General features: G+C 39.2%; 1 protein-coding gene across 1 annotated transcript in view; it reads left to right on the forward strand.

The window, feature by feature from the left end:
- The window catches only part of LOC126174943 (signal recognition particle receptor subunit beta), a 77,578-nt gene that overhangs the window by 13,551 nt on the left and 50,248 nt on the right, over positions 1-13,779 (forward strand). The window contains exon 3 of the mRNA XM_049921400.1: positions 4,564-4,703. Within this exon, the coding sequence (XP_049777357.1) occupies positions 4,564-4,703 (140 nt within the window). The remainder of the gene's footprint in view (positions 1-4,563; positions 4,704-13,779) is intronic.

Below are 13,779 nucleotides of genomic sequence, written 5' to 3' on the forward strand. Positions count from 1 at the left end.
CCAATCTCTCCAACAATGTACTGTGTAAATTATTTGAAAGAAGCTGTGTGGAAGTCAGAGGATGTTTATCACAATTTCAAAGTGGGGTTTTGGGCACACTGGTCCACCACAGACCAATTGATTGACCTTAAATTTGCAGTGTGCAAAGCTTTCACACATTGTCAACACCTGATTGCTGTGTTCTTTGACCTGCAGAGGGCTTATGATACTACATGGGACCATCACATCCTGTCTATACTGCAAGACTGGGGCTTCCGGAGCCGCTTAACCGCTTTTATTCTGAATTTTCTATTCTGGATCCAGATAGGTTCAACCCTGAGCAGGCAATATGTACAGGAAATTGGGGTCTCTGAGGGATCAGTTCTGAACATCTCTCTCTTTGCGATCAGTCATTGGTACTGTAATCGTAGTGGCCCCCATGGCCTCACTAAACATAACTCCCCCTGCATATTGTGGAGTGTGGGACTGCGGCTGGTTCATGAATTGTAAAATTAATATTCCAACAGCTGTTATTTGTATAGATTTTTATTTGTGCTACCAGTTGCAACTCGCCAATAGTCACCTTCAGACCCTGTAGCATGAATAACGAAAAGCATCCAGTTGTACGTTATAAACAGGGAACCAATACTTGCACATTGTTTCTGTAGAAGACTTAACAAGCCATCTGTGCTATTCACACACATTAACATCTACATCTACATCCATCCTCCGAAAGTCACCTGACGGTGTGTGGCGGAGGGTACCTTGAGTACCTCTATCGGTTCTCCCTTCTATTCCAGTCTCGTATTGTTCGTGGGAAGAAGGATTGTCGGTATGCTTCTGTGTGGGCTCTAACCTCTCTGATTTTATCCTCATGGTCTCTTAGTGAGATATATGTAGGAGAGAGCAATATACTGCTTGACTCTTCGGTGAAGGTATGTTCTCGAAACTTTAACAAAAGCCCGTACCGAGCTACTGAGCGTCTCTCCTGTAGAGTCTTCCACTGGAGTTTGTCTATCATCTCTGTAACGCTTTCGCGATTACTAAATGATCCTGTAACAAAGCGCGCTGCTCTCCGTTGGATCTTCTCTATCTCTTCTATCAACCCTATCTGGTACGGATCCCACACTGCCGAGCAGTATTCAAGCAGTGGGCGAACAAGCGTACTGTAACCTACTTCCTTTGTTTTCGGATTGCATTTCCTTAGGATTCTTCCAATGAATCTCAGTCTGGCATCTGCTTTACCAATGATCAACTTTATATGATCGTTCCATTTTAAATCACTCCTAATGCGTACTCCCAGATAATTTATGGAATTAACTGCTTCCAGTTGCTGACCTGCTATTTTGTAGCTACGTATTCGCAGCACATTACACTTGTCTACATTGAGATTCAATTACCATTCCCTGCACCATGCGTCAATTCGCTGCATATCCTCCTGCATTTCAGTACAATTTTCCAGTGTTACAACCTCTCGATACACCACAGCATCATCTGCAAAAAGCCTCAGTGAACTTCCGATGTCATCCACCAGGTCATTTATGTATTGTGAATAGCAACTGTCCTATGACACTCCCCTGTGGCACACCTGAAATAACTCTTACTTCGAAAGACTTCTCTCCATTGAGAATGACGTGCTGCGTTCTGTTATCTAGGAACTCTTCAGTCCAATGACACAATTGGTCTGATAGTCCATATGCTCTTACTTTGTTCATTAAACAACTGTGGGGAACTGTATCGAACGCCTTGTGGAAGTCAAGAAACACGGCATCTACCTGTGAACCCATGTCTATGGCCCTCTGAGTCTCGTGGACGAATAGCGCGAGCTGGGTTTCACACATGGTTATCTGACTGTGTACTAGTGCCCGTGGACATTTTGCTCTTGTCATTTCCTGATTACGTGGAAGTCTTGATTGCTTGCCTTCCATGCAGATGGTGCACAATTCTGGTGTCTTCATATCTTCAATTTTCATTCCTTCCACATATTTTGGAAGCACCTTTAAATGTGTAATTAAAGGGTCCTAATCTTTGATGCCAGATTTGCAGTGTCTCAGTAAGAAATTCTGTGCAGGGGTCTGTGGTGAATTTCAAAGTGTACATTTTTGTCTCATTTTTCTTTGCACTGGAACTATCTTTCCATTGATATAGCTGACAACATTCATGTCAGTGGGTTGTGTTGCCTTGGAAACAGATCCAGTTTTTGCAACATTAATCACTACTGGTCTGTCAAACATTTGCACTTTATCAGTGTCTTTTTACATCATTCACAAAGTGTTCACTCACACCACAGGCCCAGTACCATGAAACTGATACATTGAATGAACCAATTGAAAAACTACATGCATCCAAACCTACTGAAACCCCTTGAGATTCACAGTTTACTGAATTTACAGAGCCTTTCTTGTTTTTGCTTACTTTTGTGTCCAAATTCATGACAGGTAAGTTATTTAAAACTAAACTGTTTCCCTCCACCTGAACTGTGCTTCTCACTTTCGCCGACATTTGCAAATTTGTTTTTTCCAATGAGTTTTTCCCACAACTGAAACTCTGTCTGTATGTAATAAACACTAGTCTGTCCCAAGTGTACTGTAGGTTTCTTCTTAGAATCTGCGTGTTTACAATACTTTTGTGACCTATGAACCTATAGTGGATCAGCGTGTGGAGTGCAGAAACCCATCACAGGAAACAGCATTCACACTAACTTTCGAGCGTTAGCTCTTTTTCTAGCATTAGCACACATACTCGCACACAACCACACAGACACTTAAATGCACTTTGGGTGTCTATGTGTGTGAGTGTTTCAGATCTTGCTAGGAAAAGAGCTAGTGCTCAAAAGCTAGTGTGAATGCTGTTATGTGTTTGTGTGCTCCGTGCATTGATCCACTGTAGGTGACTGGTTGCGTTTCCTTTATTTTAAGTATTGCTCCATCCAGGAATTTCCATTATTGTTAACTTCTGATTTTCTGTAGACAGTTCCTTGATTGCAGGTACAATGGTGTTGTATCCTCGTTGTGGCATTGTTAATAAAAGATGGCACACAGCATTACTTTCTTAAACTGTTGCACCTATCGACTGAAGATCACATATAAACTTGGTCAAATTCTAAGAAGTGCTCATTTGATGTACTTTCTGCTGGACTGAATTTCAGTTGCAGTAACTGCTTACGTAGAAGTTACTGACTGGTGATATTTTTTCTTTCAAATGTGTCACATTAGTTTTTCTACTTTTAAAATGCTCTGTTACAGTATTTTACGTATTCCAAATGTTTTGTGAATTGTTTGTCATTCTCAGTTTATTCCTTTGCCATGCCACTGTCCAGAAACTTTACTCTTATTCTTTGTGTTTTTATGCAGTGACGGCCAACAAATCTAATTTTGTGTAGTATTCCTCACATTTGAAATTCTAAAGTTTCCATAATTGTTTCCATCGAAAAGTGGAAATACGTATTTTCTTTCACATTCTTCTGGCTGCTGTTGTTCCAAGCTGATGAATCAGAAATACAAAGTTTCTTCCATTTTATACTGTTTTGTAGCATTGTCCCTATGTATTTGAAATGAAGTGCAGGGTTCAGAAATTTACCAGTATATGACCATTATTTTGCATTTATCCATTTTTAAAGGTAGCTGTCATTCAGTATATAAAGTAGAATTACTGTAGAGGTTATTATCTATGTTCATACAATAATTCAGTTGTGATGTTTCCCTGTAGATGACATAACCATCAGTGAATGTTCGTAGTATGCTGCTGATCCTGTCTGATAAAGTGTTGGTGTGTGTTGAATATAGTAGTGTTCCTATACGCTTCTTGTAGGCATTCTGGATGTTAAATTTATTTCTGTTGAACCTTTGTTGTCTAGGATAATATTTTAGAATCTATTAGTTTAGCATTCTTCCAATTAATCGCTTACTTCAGAAGAACCGTTGTGTAATTTTATCTTGATTAGCATTCAGCAGTGTAAAACAGTGTTGTACATCTTTTAGAAATCAGGAAAAACAGAATGTAACAAACATTTTCCATTCAGCACCTGAAGTGGTTGCCTAGATCCATGAATATCATTTTGAATCCTTAAAAAGCATTGTTGTTATGACTAAGTGTGATATTTATTTACACACTGCTTTATAAAGAAAATAAAGAAATATTTGGTTTGTAAAATAATAGGTGTCAGTTACACATTTCACTAAATTTTTATGTTTTTCTTTGCTTCACTTCAGTGTATAATTTTATTTAATATTGTCCTTAATAAAATTAAAACATTCAACTTTCAATAACATTTTATTTGTACTTGAAGATTTAATAAAAATGTGTTACGGTGGAAAATTTTTATGGAGCTGCAGTGGGGTACAACGTAGTCAGCAGGGACAATGTAGCTGTGTATGGGTTTGTGTGTGTTCTCTCAGTTAGTTCTGGAGGAGGACGTCTTCCAAATGCTAAACAACATTTTCAGTCTTGCATGTGGTCTTACTCTGATACCTTAGCTATACGGTAAAATGTTACCCTCATTCCTTCCATTATTTAAAAATGTTGCTGTGATTGATTAGTTTTCAGAAATAAGCAAAAATTTATTATGTCACCTTTGTTTTGCAGAGCTCTCTAAGAATTGTTGATATTCCTGGACATGAAAGACTCAGGGCAAAATTCTTTGAACAGTATAAACCAATAGCAAGGGGAATTGTGTTTGTCATTGATTCTGTGACATTCCAGAAAGACATTAGAGATGTTGCTGAGTAAGTAATAACACACATTCATATTATACTGCAGTAGCTTTGGTGCTGCCTTTAAGTATTAACTACAAATTGACACGTAATTGCACATTTTTCCAGTTGAAAGTGAATGCTGATTAATTTTTTTTTCTTTTTTTTCGGTATTTACTTGTTATCATTTCACAGGCCATATTTTTTATGGGAGTTGTTCACTATAATAGGCATTTCTTTGAACTACTAATGTACTTATAGTTGCAATGTGTATAATGCAACTTTATTGAATATTAATCAATATAATAATATTACAATGTTGTGGAATGTACCAAAGAGTTCTGTTGGCCAATTGGACAGCTATATGCAACATTTATGTAATTGGCAGCAAAGGAAATAGTGCTATTGCTTAGTCATACATTCTCAGGGTTGCGTACATTCTGTCATCTCACTGAGGTGTGATGGAGGTATACCTCTGTGAACATGTACTGTAACGTGTCTATGGAAGTAGATGCTGCTTAATGAAGATCACTAACGCATGCTAGGTCAGTGATGTTCAAACCTATAATAGCCAATTAGAATGCTGGTTGCAGAAGAAATTTTCAGCGCCGGTACAAGGCAAACCAGAAGTTGTGCATTAACCCTCGAACTTCTTCACAGTGTTACACGAAGTAAGGGTATCTAACACTGGCATTGATGATCCATCTGTCAGATCAGGACATTAATTTTATTATCTTCCTTGATGTTATTTGAGATCTGTGGGTCATGTTGTGGTATCATGTCTCATTGTCTCCCTTCTGTTGCCACCACTACTGCCAGCACAAAAATCAACACTAAAATTCCACATGCCCACACCAGAGGCACCTAGATTCACCACTTGCCATGCAACATTCCCATATAATGAAAGGAATGTGCCAATCCAAGGATAGAAAGGAATGCTTTATAATTAGGCAGTTGAATCTACTACATGGGATCTTCTAGCCAGCAGTGGCAAGTGGCTTGATCTTTATGCAAGACTGAATAATTGATTCCTTCATTACGCATTTATTAGGCATCAGATTTTTTCTGTAAGTTAGATATTGATGTGGGAGAGTACTTGTTGGATATTCTGTCAGGTACGGTGTTTAACATGACAAGATCAGGGTGTTGTATCACAATGATCACAGATATCATTCATGTACTTCTTTTAGAATGTATTGCAAAATAATTTATAAACATTTATGTTGAAGTACTTTTAGTTGTATTCTGCTTAAATCTGAAAACTATCAGGCAACCATTTACAACAGAATACTGATGGTTTTTCAGTCACTGCATATTTATTGAACTCAACTGATGAATGCAAGTTGCAGTTGTGAATGCTCAAGAAATGTCAAGAAAATATAGAAGAGCTACAACAAGAGAGAAGTCACTTATTTTGATACCTCTCTATCATTTTTGGATAACAATTTTTAGTTTTAAGAACAGCCAGAGGAGAAATTTTCACTATGCAGCAGCTTGGCTTTTGGCACTTTATTCAAAAATATTTCATCATTCTTTTGTGTCCTTGTGAAAGTAGGACACCTTCTGCTTTTGACACCTTTTCCATTATTTCTTCTTCTTCCTCCTCCTCCTCTTCTTCTTCTTCTTCATACTTTAATGTATAACTTTTTATTTTCTGAATATAATAGAGGGAAACATTCCACGTGGGAAAAATATATTTAAAAAGAAAGATGATGAGACTTACCCAACAAAAGCGCTGGCAGGTCGATAGACACACAAATAAACACAAACATACACACAAAACTCTAGCTTTCGCAACCAACGGTTGCCTCGTCAGGAAAGAGGGAAGGAGAAGGAAAGACAAAAGGATTGGGTTTTAAGGGAGAGGGTAAGGAGTCATTCCAATCCCGGGAGCGGAAAGACTTACCTTAGGGGGAAAAAACGACAGGTTTACACTCGCACACACACACACACATATCCATCCACACATACACAGACACAAGCAGACATTTGTAAAGGCAAAGAGTTTGGGCAGAGATCTCTGCCCAAACTCTTTGCCTTTACAAATGTCTGCTTGTGTCTGTGTATGTGTGGATGGATATGTGTGTGTGTGTGTGTGTGTGCGAGTGTAAACCTGTCCTTTTTTCCCCCTAAGGTAAGTCTTTCCGCTCCCGGGATTGGAATGACTCCTTACCCTCTCCCTTAAAACCCAATCCTTTTGTCTTTCCTTCTCCTTCCCTCTTTCCTGACGAGGCAACCGTTGGTTGCGAAAGCTAGAGTTTTGTGTGTATGTTTGTGTTTATTTGTGTGTCTATCGACCTGCCAGCGCTTTTGTTGGGTAAGTCTCATCATCTTTCTTTTTAAATATATTTTTATTTTCTGAAGTAGATCCACATGAATTCCTGAAGTAATTTAATCTGAGAACTGAAGCATATGATCATTGTTTTATGAAATTTATTTTGGCAACCATAAGACACTTTTATGTTGTTTCAGATAATTTTGACCATAGCAAAAATTTGAAAAAGAAAGCCAAGGGCTAGCCATGCACATTTTTTAAAAATGCCAGCTCTGCATTTTGATTGGCACCTTCCATTTAAGAAGAATGCAGTGTACCAAAGCACAATCTTCTGTTTGGAAGCTACAAAGTGATCTGTGAACATTTCCTTTTTTTTTTAACTCGAACAGAATATTGCACAGCTTATATTTGTTATCACAAGAAAAGAATGTTATTTCCTTCATATCTCTCCTGTCATGCCAATATTGGTAAATCAGTTATATGCAGGGTGTCCCATTAATCTTGACCACCCTAAATAACTGTTTGTCCTGATGCAAATTACAAAATGTTTCAAGCAAATGTTCTTTAGCTGTCAGGGGGACATCAATCAGCATGATTGCTTTCATTGCAGCTTTGTTTTTTACAAAGATATGAACAGCGGTATGACTTTTTTAAAATTACACCCTGTATTTTTTATTCGGTAATTCATTTCCTCTCCTATACACCTATTCAGAAATGTATCACAATGTACCATTCACTGAAACACAACATTATTAATTACACAACACAACATTGACTTCGAACCCAGGATCACAAACTCGTCCACTTGCTGGAATTGCAGAAAACAAATGGACACCTATACACTGGTGCACTCATTGAATGAAAGAATTATTTACTGCTTCCAGTGTTGCCTGCTGAAGAGAATTACAGGCAAGCACGTTACATTCCTGCATGTCCTCTAGAGTTGTTGAAATATCGCGATAGACAATGTGTTTAATGCATCCCTGAAGAAAAAATCCCAGAGAATTTGAATCAGGAGACCTAGCAGGCCAAGTAACTGTTCCTCCTCGATCAATCCATCTGGTAGGATACCTTTGGTTCAGAGCAAGATGTGCACGCAAGGCATTATATGCTGGACATCCATCATGTTGATACAACATAAATTTTCTGGTTCTTAGTGGCACTTCATCCACAAGAGGAGGAAGTATTCATCTGAGGAAGTTGGCATACACTGTGCCTTTTAGACTACCATTTATGAAATAAGGGCCAATAATTGTAGTACCAAGCATCCCACACCAGACGTTTACTCTCCATTGACACTGATGTTCCACCTGTCCAAGCCATCGGGGGTTGTCGCTGAACCAATAATCCGTGTTCCTTGTATTTACCTGTCCTTTGTTGGAGAAGGAACCTTCATCGGTAAATAGAACATTGGAGAAGAAGTTTGGGCTGGCAAGGATTTGCTGCTGTGCCCACTGACAGAATTGTACAAGATTCTGGAAATTATTCCCATGCAATTGTTGATGTAGGTGTACATGCAAGTCACCCTCTTGGCGCCTTCCATCTACAGTCACCTATGCTACTAATTTTCAATTTTTCATAAGCACCATGTACCAAGCACAATGAACAGTGAAAGAGTAAAAAGGAATGGTTCCCAAAAAAGAGCGATCACCAGTGAACTATTTACCAATCGTGAACGACTTTGCCCATCTCTAGAACTAAGGCAATCGTGCTGATTGCTGTTCCCCTGACGGCTAAAGAACATTTGCTTGAAACATTTTGTAATTTGCATCTGGACAAACAGTTATTTAGGGTTCTCAAGATAAATGGGACACCCTGTATATTTACTGATGTGTTGGCAGAAGAGCCAACACCGTGTAGCTAGAGGAGGCCGAAATGCACGCGTTAAGCTCACGCCGACTGGCGTGAGGTCTGGAACAGTTAAAGGAGTTGAGTCTAATAAATAAAGTACGAAGCTCTTGGAATACTTAACTTTAATCCACAATTGGAGAACATCGGTCTGACGGTACAGGCATCCATAGATAAATATTAAATGGTACTGGCGCCTTGCTAGGTCGTAGCAAATGACGTAGCTGAAGGCTATGCTACCTATCGTCTCGGCAAATGAGAGCGTATTTGTCAGTGTAGCTTCGCTAGCAAAGTCGGCTGTACAACTGGGGTGAGTGCTAGGACGTCTCTCTAGACCTGCTGTGTGGCGGCGCTCGGTCTGCAATCACTGACAGTGGCGACACGCGGGTCCAACGTATACTAGCGGACTGCAGCCGATTTAAAGGCTACCACCTAGCAAGTGTGGTGTCTGGCGGTGACACCACATTTACGTTCTGTACTGGCTGATAATTAGGTTCTCGTAATCTAAGAATAATTGCTGTGAGTTTCTTGCTTACGCAGTTGGTTGCCATCTGCCATATTTTTCCTAATTGAACAAGTAAAATAGTTGTGAATTATAAGTGGCTATTTAGTGCTTGCCTATTGAGCATACATTTTGCTTAAATAGTTTATTGTAGCATGCTCCCCTGATGCCTGCATCCACTATTCAGGCTGGTTGTGCATTTACAGAATTTCTTTTACTGTTCAAAATACACTCCACTGTAGCATATAAATTAACTTCTGATTCTGCTACAAGAATTAATATACTTAATTATAAGAAATGATAAATCGTGTATGTGAACACAAATTTATTGACAGTTACAACAGCCAAATTTGAACTCGATGACTGCCTACAACGAACTTCACTGAAAGTACTACATGACTCACAGTTCTAGTGGCTTTTATTTTTACATGTAATAAAAGCATAATCGTGGTGCTCCTTGGATATTATTTGGAGGCCTTGTAGATATAACTCAGCAGCCACCCGAAACTATGGTGCATTGCCCATTGTCTAGTGTACTTGTAGCTCACCCAATTGGTTGCATAATGTCCCCTCTCCAGTATCCAGGAGCCTCTGAATCACATGCAAAATCACAAGTACCCTTCTTCTACCATACTTAAATACTAGTATATTACATCAAGCCACACTTGATTAGGTTGGACTACAGTTATTTATTGTACTTGGCTTTCAACACCATCCCAGAATCAACTAGTACATAGATATTAGTGCTATATTTTCTTTTGATTTACTGGGATTATATATTTTGCACTTAATCATTCCATCTCCCAGTCTACTGTAACCTTTTTTTGTACTGTGTGTGATTTTCAAGGAGACAGTATGGCAGACTAACACTGTTAAGAGACTAAAAGAAAAAGAAGAAAAAAAACTATTTCTAATTTTCAGAACTGTTTGTTCATCATGGAGAAAATGGGGATAGGTTTCAAAAGGTTGGGAAGATGGAGCAGATCACCCAGATCCCCAGATGATGGAGACCTATCTAATGTGAGGACAAAAGGAGACGAAGATGAAAGATTAGGCATCAGAGAGACATTTAGAAACTTGTTCACAAAGTCCACGGAAAAATTAATTTTGAAACAATGTGCTTTTTTTTATACGTCTATTCTGATTATCTGGATAACCAATTTTGTGAATTTTTTGAGTGATAACAATGTTCCACCCTGACTGTCATTGGCTGGATCAAAAGACACTGCCTGGAAAAAAAAAAAAAAAAAAAAGGAAGCACCCAGAAGGGAAGAACAACATGAAATTAAACTTTGAATTGAGAGGGTACATCATGTTATTTCAGGGATAACAAATAGTCAAATTTACAAAGAACTAGGCAGTAAGAACTCACTTCCAATATGACAGTACATTCCCTCTTGTCTGGATGCATGCACTGAATTGGTTCAGAAGGGTGTCGTAAAACTGTTGTAGCCCCTCATGAGGCAAGCTGGCCCACAACTGCTGTAAGTGGTCCTGGGGTATCCTGTATACTGGCACTGGGAAACAGTTGATGTCTGAGCTGGCACAACACACCACTGTCAGGGACAGATATGGGGTCCTTGTTGGCCACGGGAGTACCTCAACATCATTCAGGCAGTTCATAGCAACATGTGTAATGTGTGGACAGGCATTGTCCTGTTGAGAAATGGCACTACGATACTGTCACCAGAGACGTAACACATGAGGATGCAGTATGTCCGTTATATACAATTGTGCTTTCAGAGTTCCTTTAATCACTACCAGCTGTCCCGGAAGTCATACCCGTTGGCTCCTGATACCATGGTGCCAGAGGTAACACCGCTGTGCCTGTCCAAAACGTTAGAAGAATGGGACCTCTCTCCAAGTCACTGCCATAATCACTGACGATGGTCATCATCTGTGATGTCCCCCTGTGGATCCGGGGGTTAGAATAGGCCTGAGGTACTCCTGCCTGTTGTACGAGGCGACTAAAAGGAGTCTCACACGTTTCGGCCTTTATGTGATGGTCCTCTGTCGGGTTTGACCTTCATCTTTCTGAATTTTCCCGAAGAGTGAGCCAATTGGGGAAGTGCACCTTACAGGGTGCAGTGTGTATTGTGCATTGAGATCTTTAGCCCACTTTCTTGTCATCGCTCATGACAACCTGTGTGGTAGTTAGATTAATTGGGGAAGTGCACCTTACAGGGTATTGTGCATTGAGATCTTTAGCCCACTTTCTTGTCATCGCTCATGACAACCTGTGTGGTAGTTAGATTAGATTAGTACTTGTTCCATAGATCATGAATACGACACTTCGTAATGATGTGGAACATGCCAGGTTAATAAAAGGTGTCTATACAAGATATTACATGACACTTTTTTTTTTGTGGGGGTTGGGGAAATTACCCACATACTGTATCCAAAAATTCATCTAATGAGTGGAAGGAGTTGCCATTAAGAAATTCTTTTAATTTCCTTTTAAATGCTATATGGCTATCTGTCAGACTTTTGATGCTATTAGGTAAGTGACCAAAGACTTTCGTGGCAGCCCCTTCTGAGCCAAAGTTAGATTTAACCTTGAGTAGTGAAGATCATCCTTTCTCCTAGTGTTGTAGCCATGTACACTGCTATTATATTTGAATTTGTCCGGATTGTTAATAACAAATTTCATAAGTGAATATATTTATTGTGAGGCTACAGTGAAGATCGCTAGCTCTTTTCAAAGTGTCTGCAGGATGATCTCGGATGAGCTCCAGCAATTATTCTGATTACATGCTTTTGTGTAATGAACACTCTTTTACTCAATGATGAGTTACCCCAGAATATGATGCTATACGAAAGCAGAGAATGAAAATAGGCGTGGTAAGCTACCGTATTTACTCGAATCTAAGCCGCACTTTTTTCCGGTTTTTGTAATCCAAAAAACCGGCTGTGGCTTAGAATCTAGTGCAAAGCAAGCGGAAGTTCTGAAAAATGTTGGTAGGTGCCACCACAACTAACTTCTGCAGTAGAATATATGTAGCGCTACACAGGCACGCTTTGTAGGCACAAAGATAAATACTGGCACCAAAACTAATGCGTCAGTAAATAAATCAAAAAAATAAATAAAAGATGGAAGACGAGCTTTTTTTTCTCCGCCCCGAGTTTCGACCACTGCATTTTCATACATTATCCAACGAAATAATACAAATTCCGTATTGTTCATCTTCGAATGTAGGAGAATTTCAATGTACTACGAAAATCTGACTGGCAAGACTGTTTCTGATGTTTGTCAATATGGCCAACTCTACGTTCTGAATTTTTTCCTACCTGTGAGAAGAGATGGTTGCTAATAGGAGCCTGATGAAATGTGAATCACATGCAGTATTCTCTTCACCAAAAGAGTAATACGAATATAAACATTTTGCCATGTATTCTTTCGTGTTTCCTGCTATCTCATTTAAATCCTGTCTGCCTAATAAACTACGAAACTAGAGACAACAGCAAACGCGGAAGAATATACATATCGTGTCATGTTTATATTCGTATTATTCTTATGCCTAATACAGTCAGAAATGAAGCACGGCAACTGATTAGATTTTTAAATCTAAGACGACTCTAATTTCTGTGCAGAATTTGACGTACTAAAGAAGCGGCGGCAAAGATTTTCAAAGGGAGAAAAATTTTCGCCTAACTCTCGTTCAGAACATGTTCTATCATACGCGGTCTATTATTTGGTTCTTGTTGATCATTATCAAAGAAAGCAGCAGTGTAAGTAACAACAAATAGCAGTCTCTTGCCATTGTTGCGCTAATGAGACGATTACTCTCTTGTTTTTTAATTGTAAGCAGCGGTAGCGCGCACAAAATCAAGCCATGCCGCGAGCGGCGACAGGCCGTAAACACGCACTATCAGAATGCGACAAACAATGTATGACACAGCACAGTAATGCATTTTCAGCTTAAAGTGACGTAAACACCTATAACAAAGGAAACGGCACTTATCAGATCAAAGCAAAATAAGAAATCGATCCAAACCAGACGAAGCACGTGAAAAAGGAAGGGTACCCGCATAAATACGGACGGAGCGCCTGACGCATAGCAATGGCTACCTGGTAAAGCTTAGCTGCTAAGCTTACGACTCGAACCAAACTACTGTAGCTGTATCGTCATTCATTATACCTAAATTTGGAGGTGAGGCCTAAAACTTTTCTCTCCCCTTGATTTTCAAGTCTCAGATTTCAGGTGCGGCTTAGATTCAGGAAATTTTTTTTTCCTTTATTTCGAGTCTCATTTTTCAGGTGCGGCTTAGATTCGAGTGCGGCTTAGATTCGAGTAAATACGGTAATTTACTGAGATTTATATCGCCAAAATTTGCAATGACCCTAATAGCATAAGTAGCTGAACTCAAACGTTTCAGCAGATCTTCAGTGTGTTTTTTCCAGTTCAACCCCTCATCAATGCATACACCTAGAAATCTTGAATATTCTACCTTAGCAACCAATTTCTGATTGAAGTTTATATTTA

This window comes from Schistocerca cancellata, chromosome 3 (genome assembly GCF_023864275.1).
Source record: "Schistocerca cancellata isolate TAMUIC-IGC-003103 chromosome 3, iqSchCanc2.1, whole genome shotgun sequence".
NCBI lineage: Eukaryota > Metazoa > Arthropoda > Insecta > Orthoptera > Acrididae > Schistocerca > Schistocerca cancellata.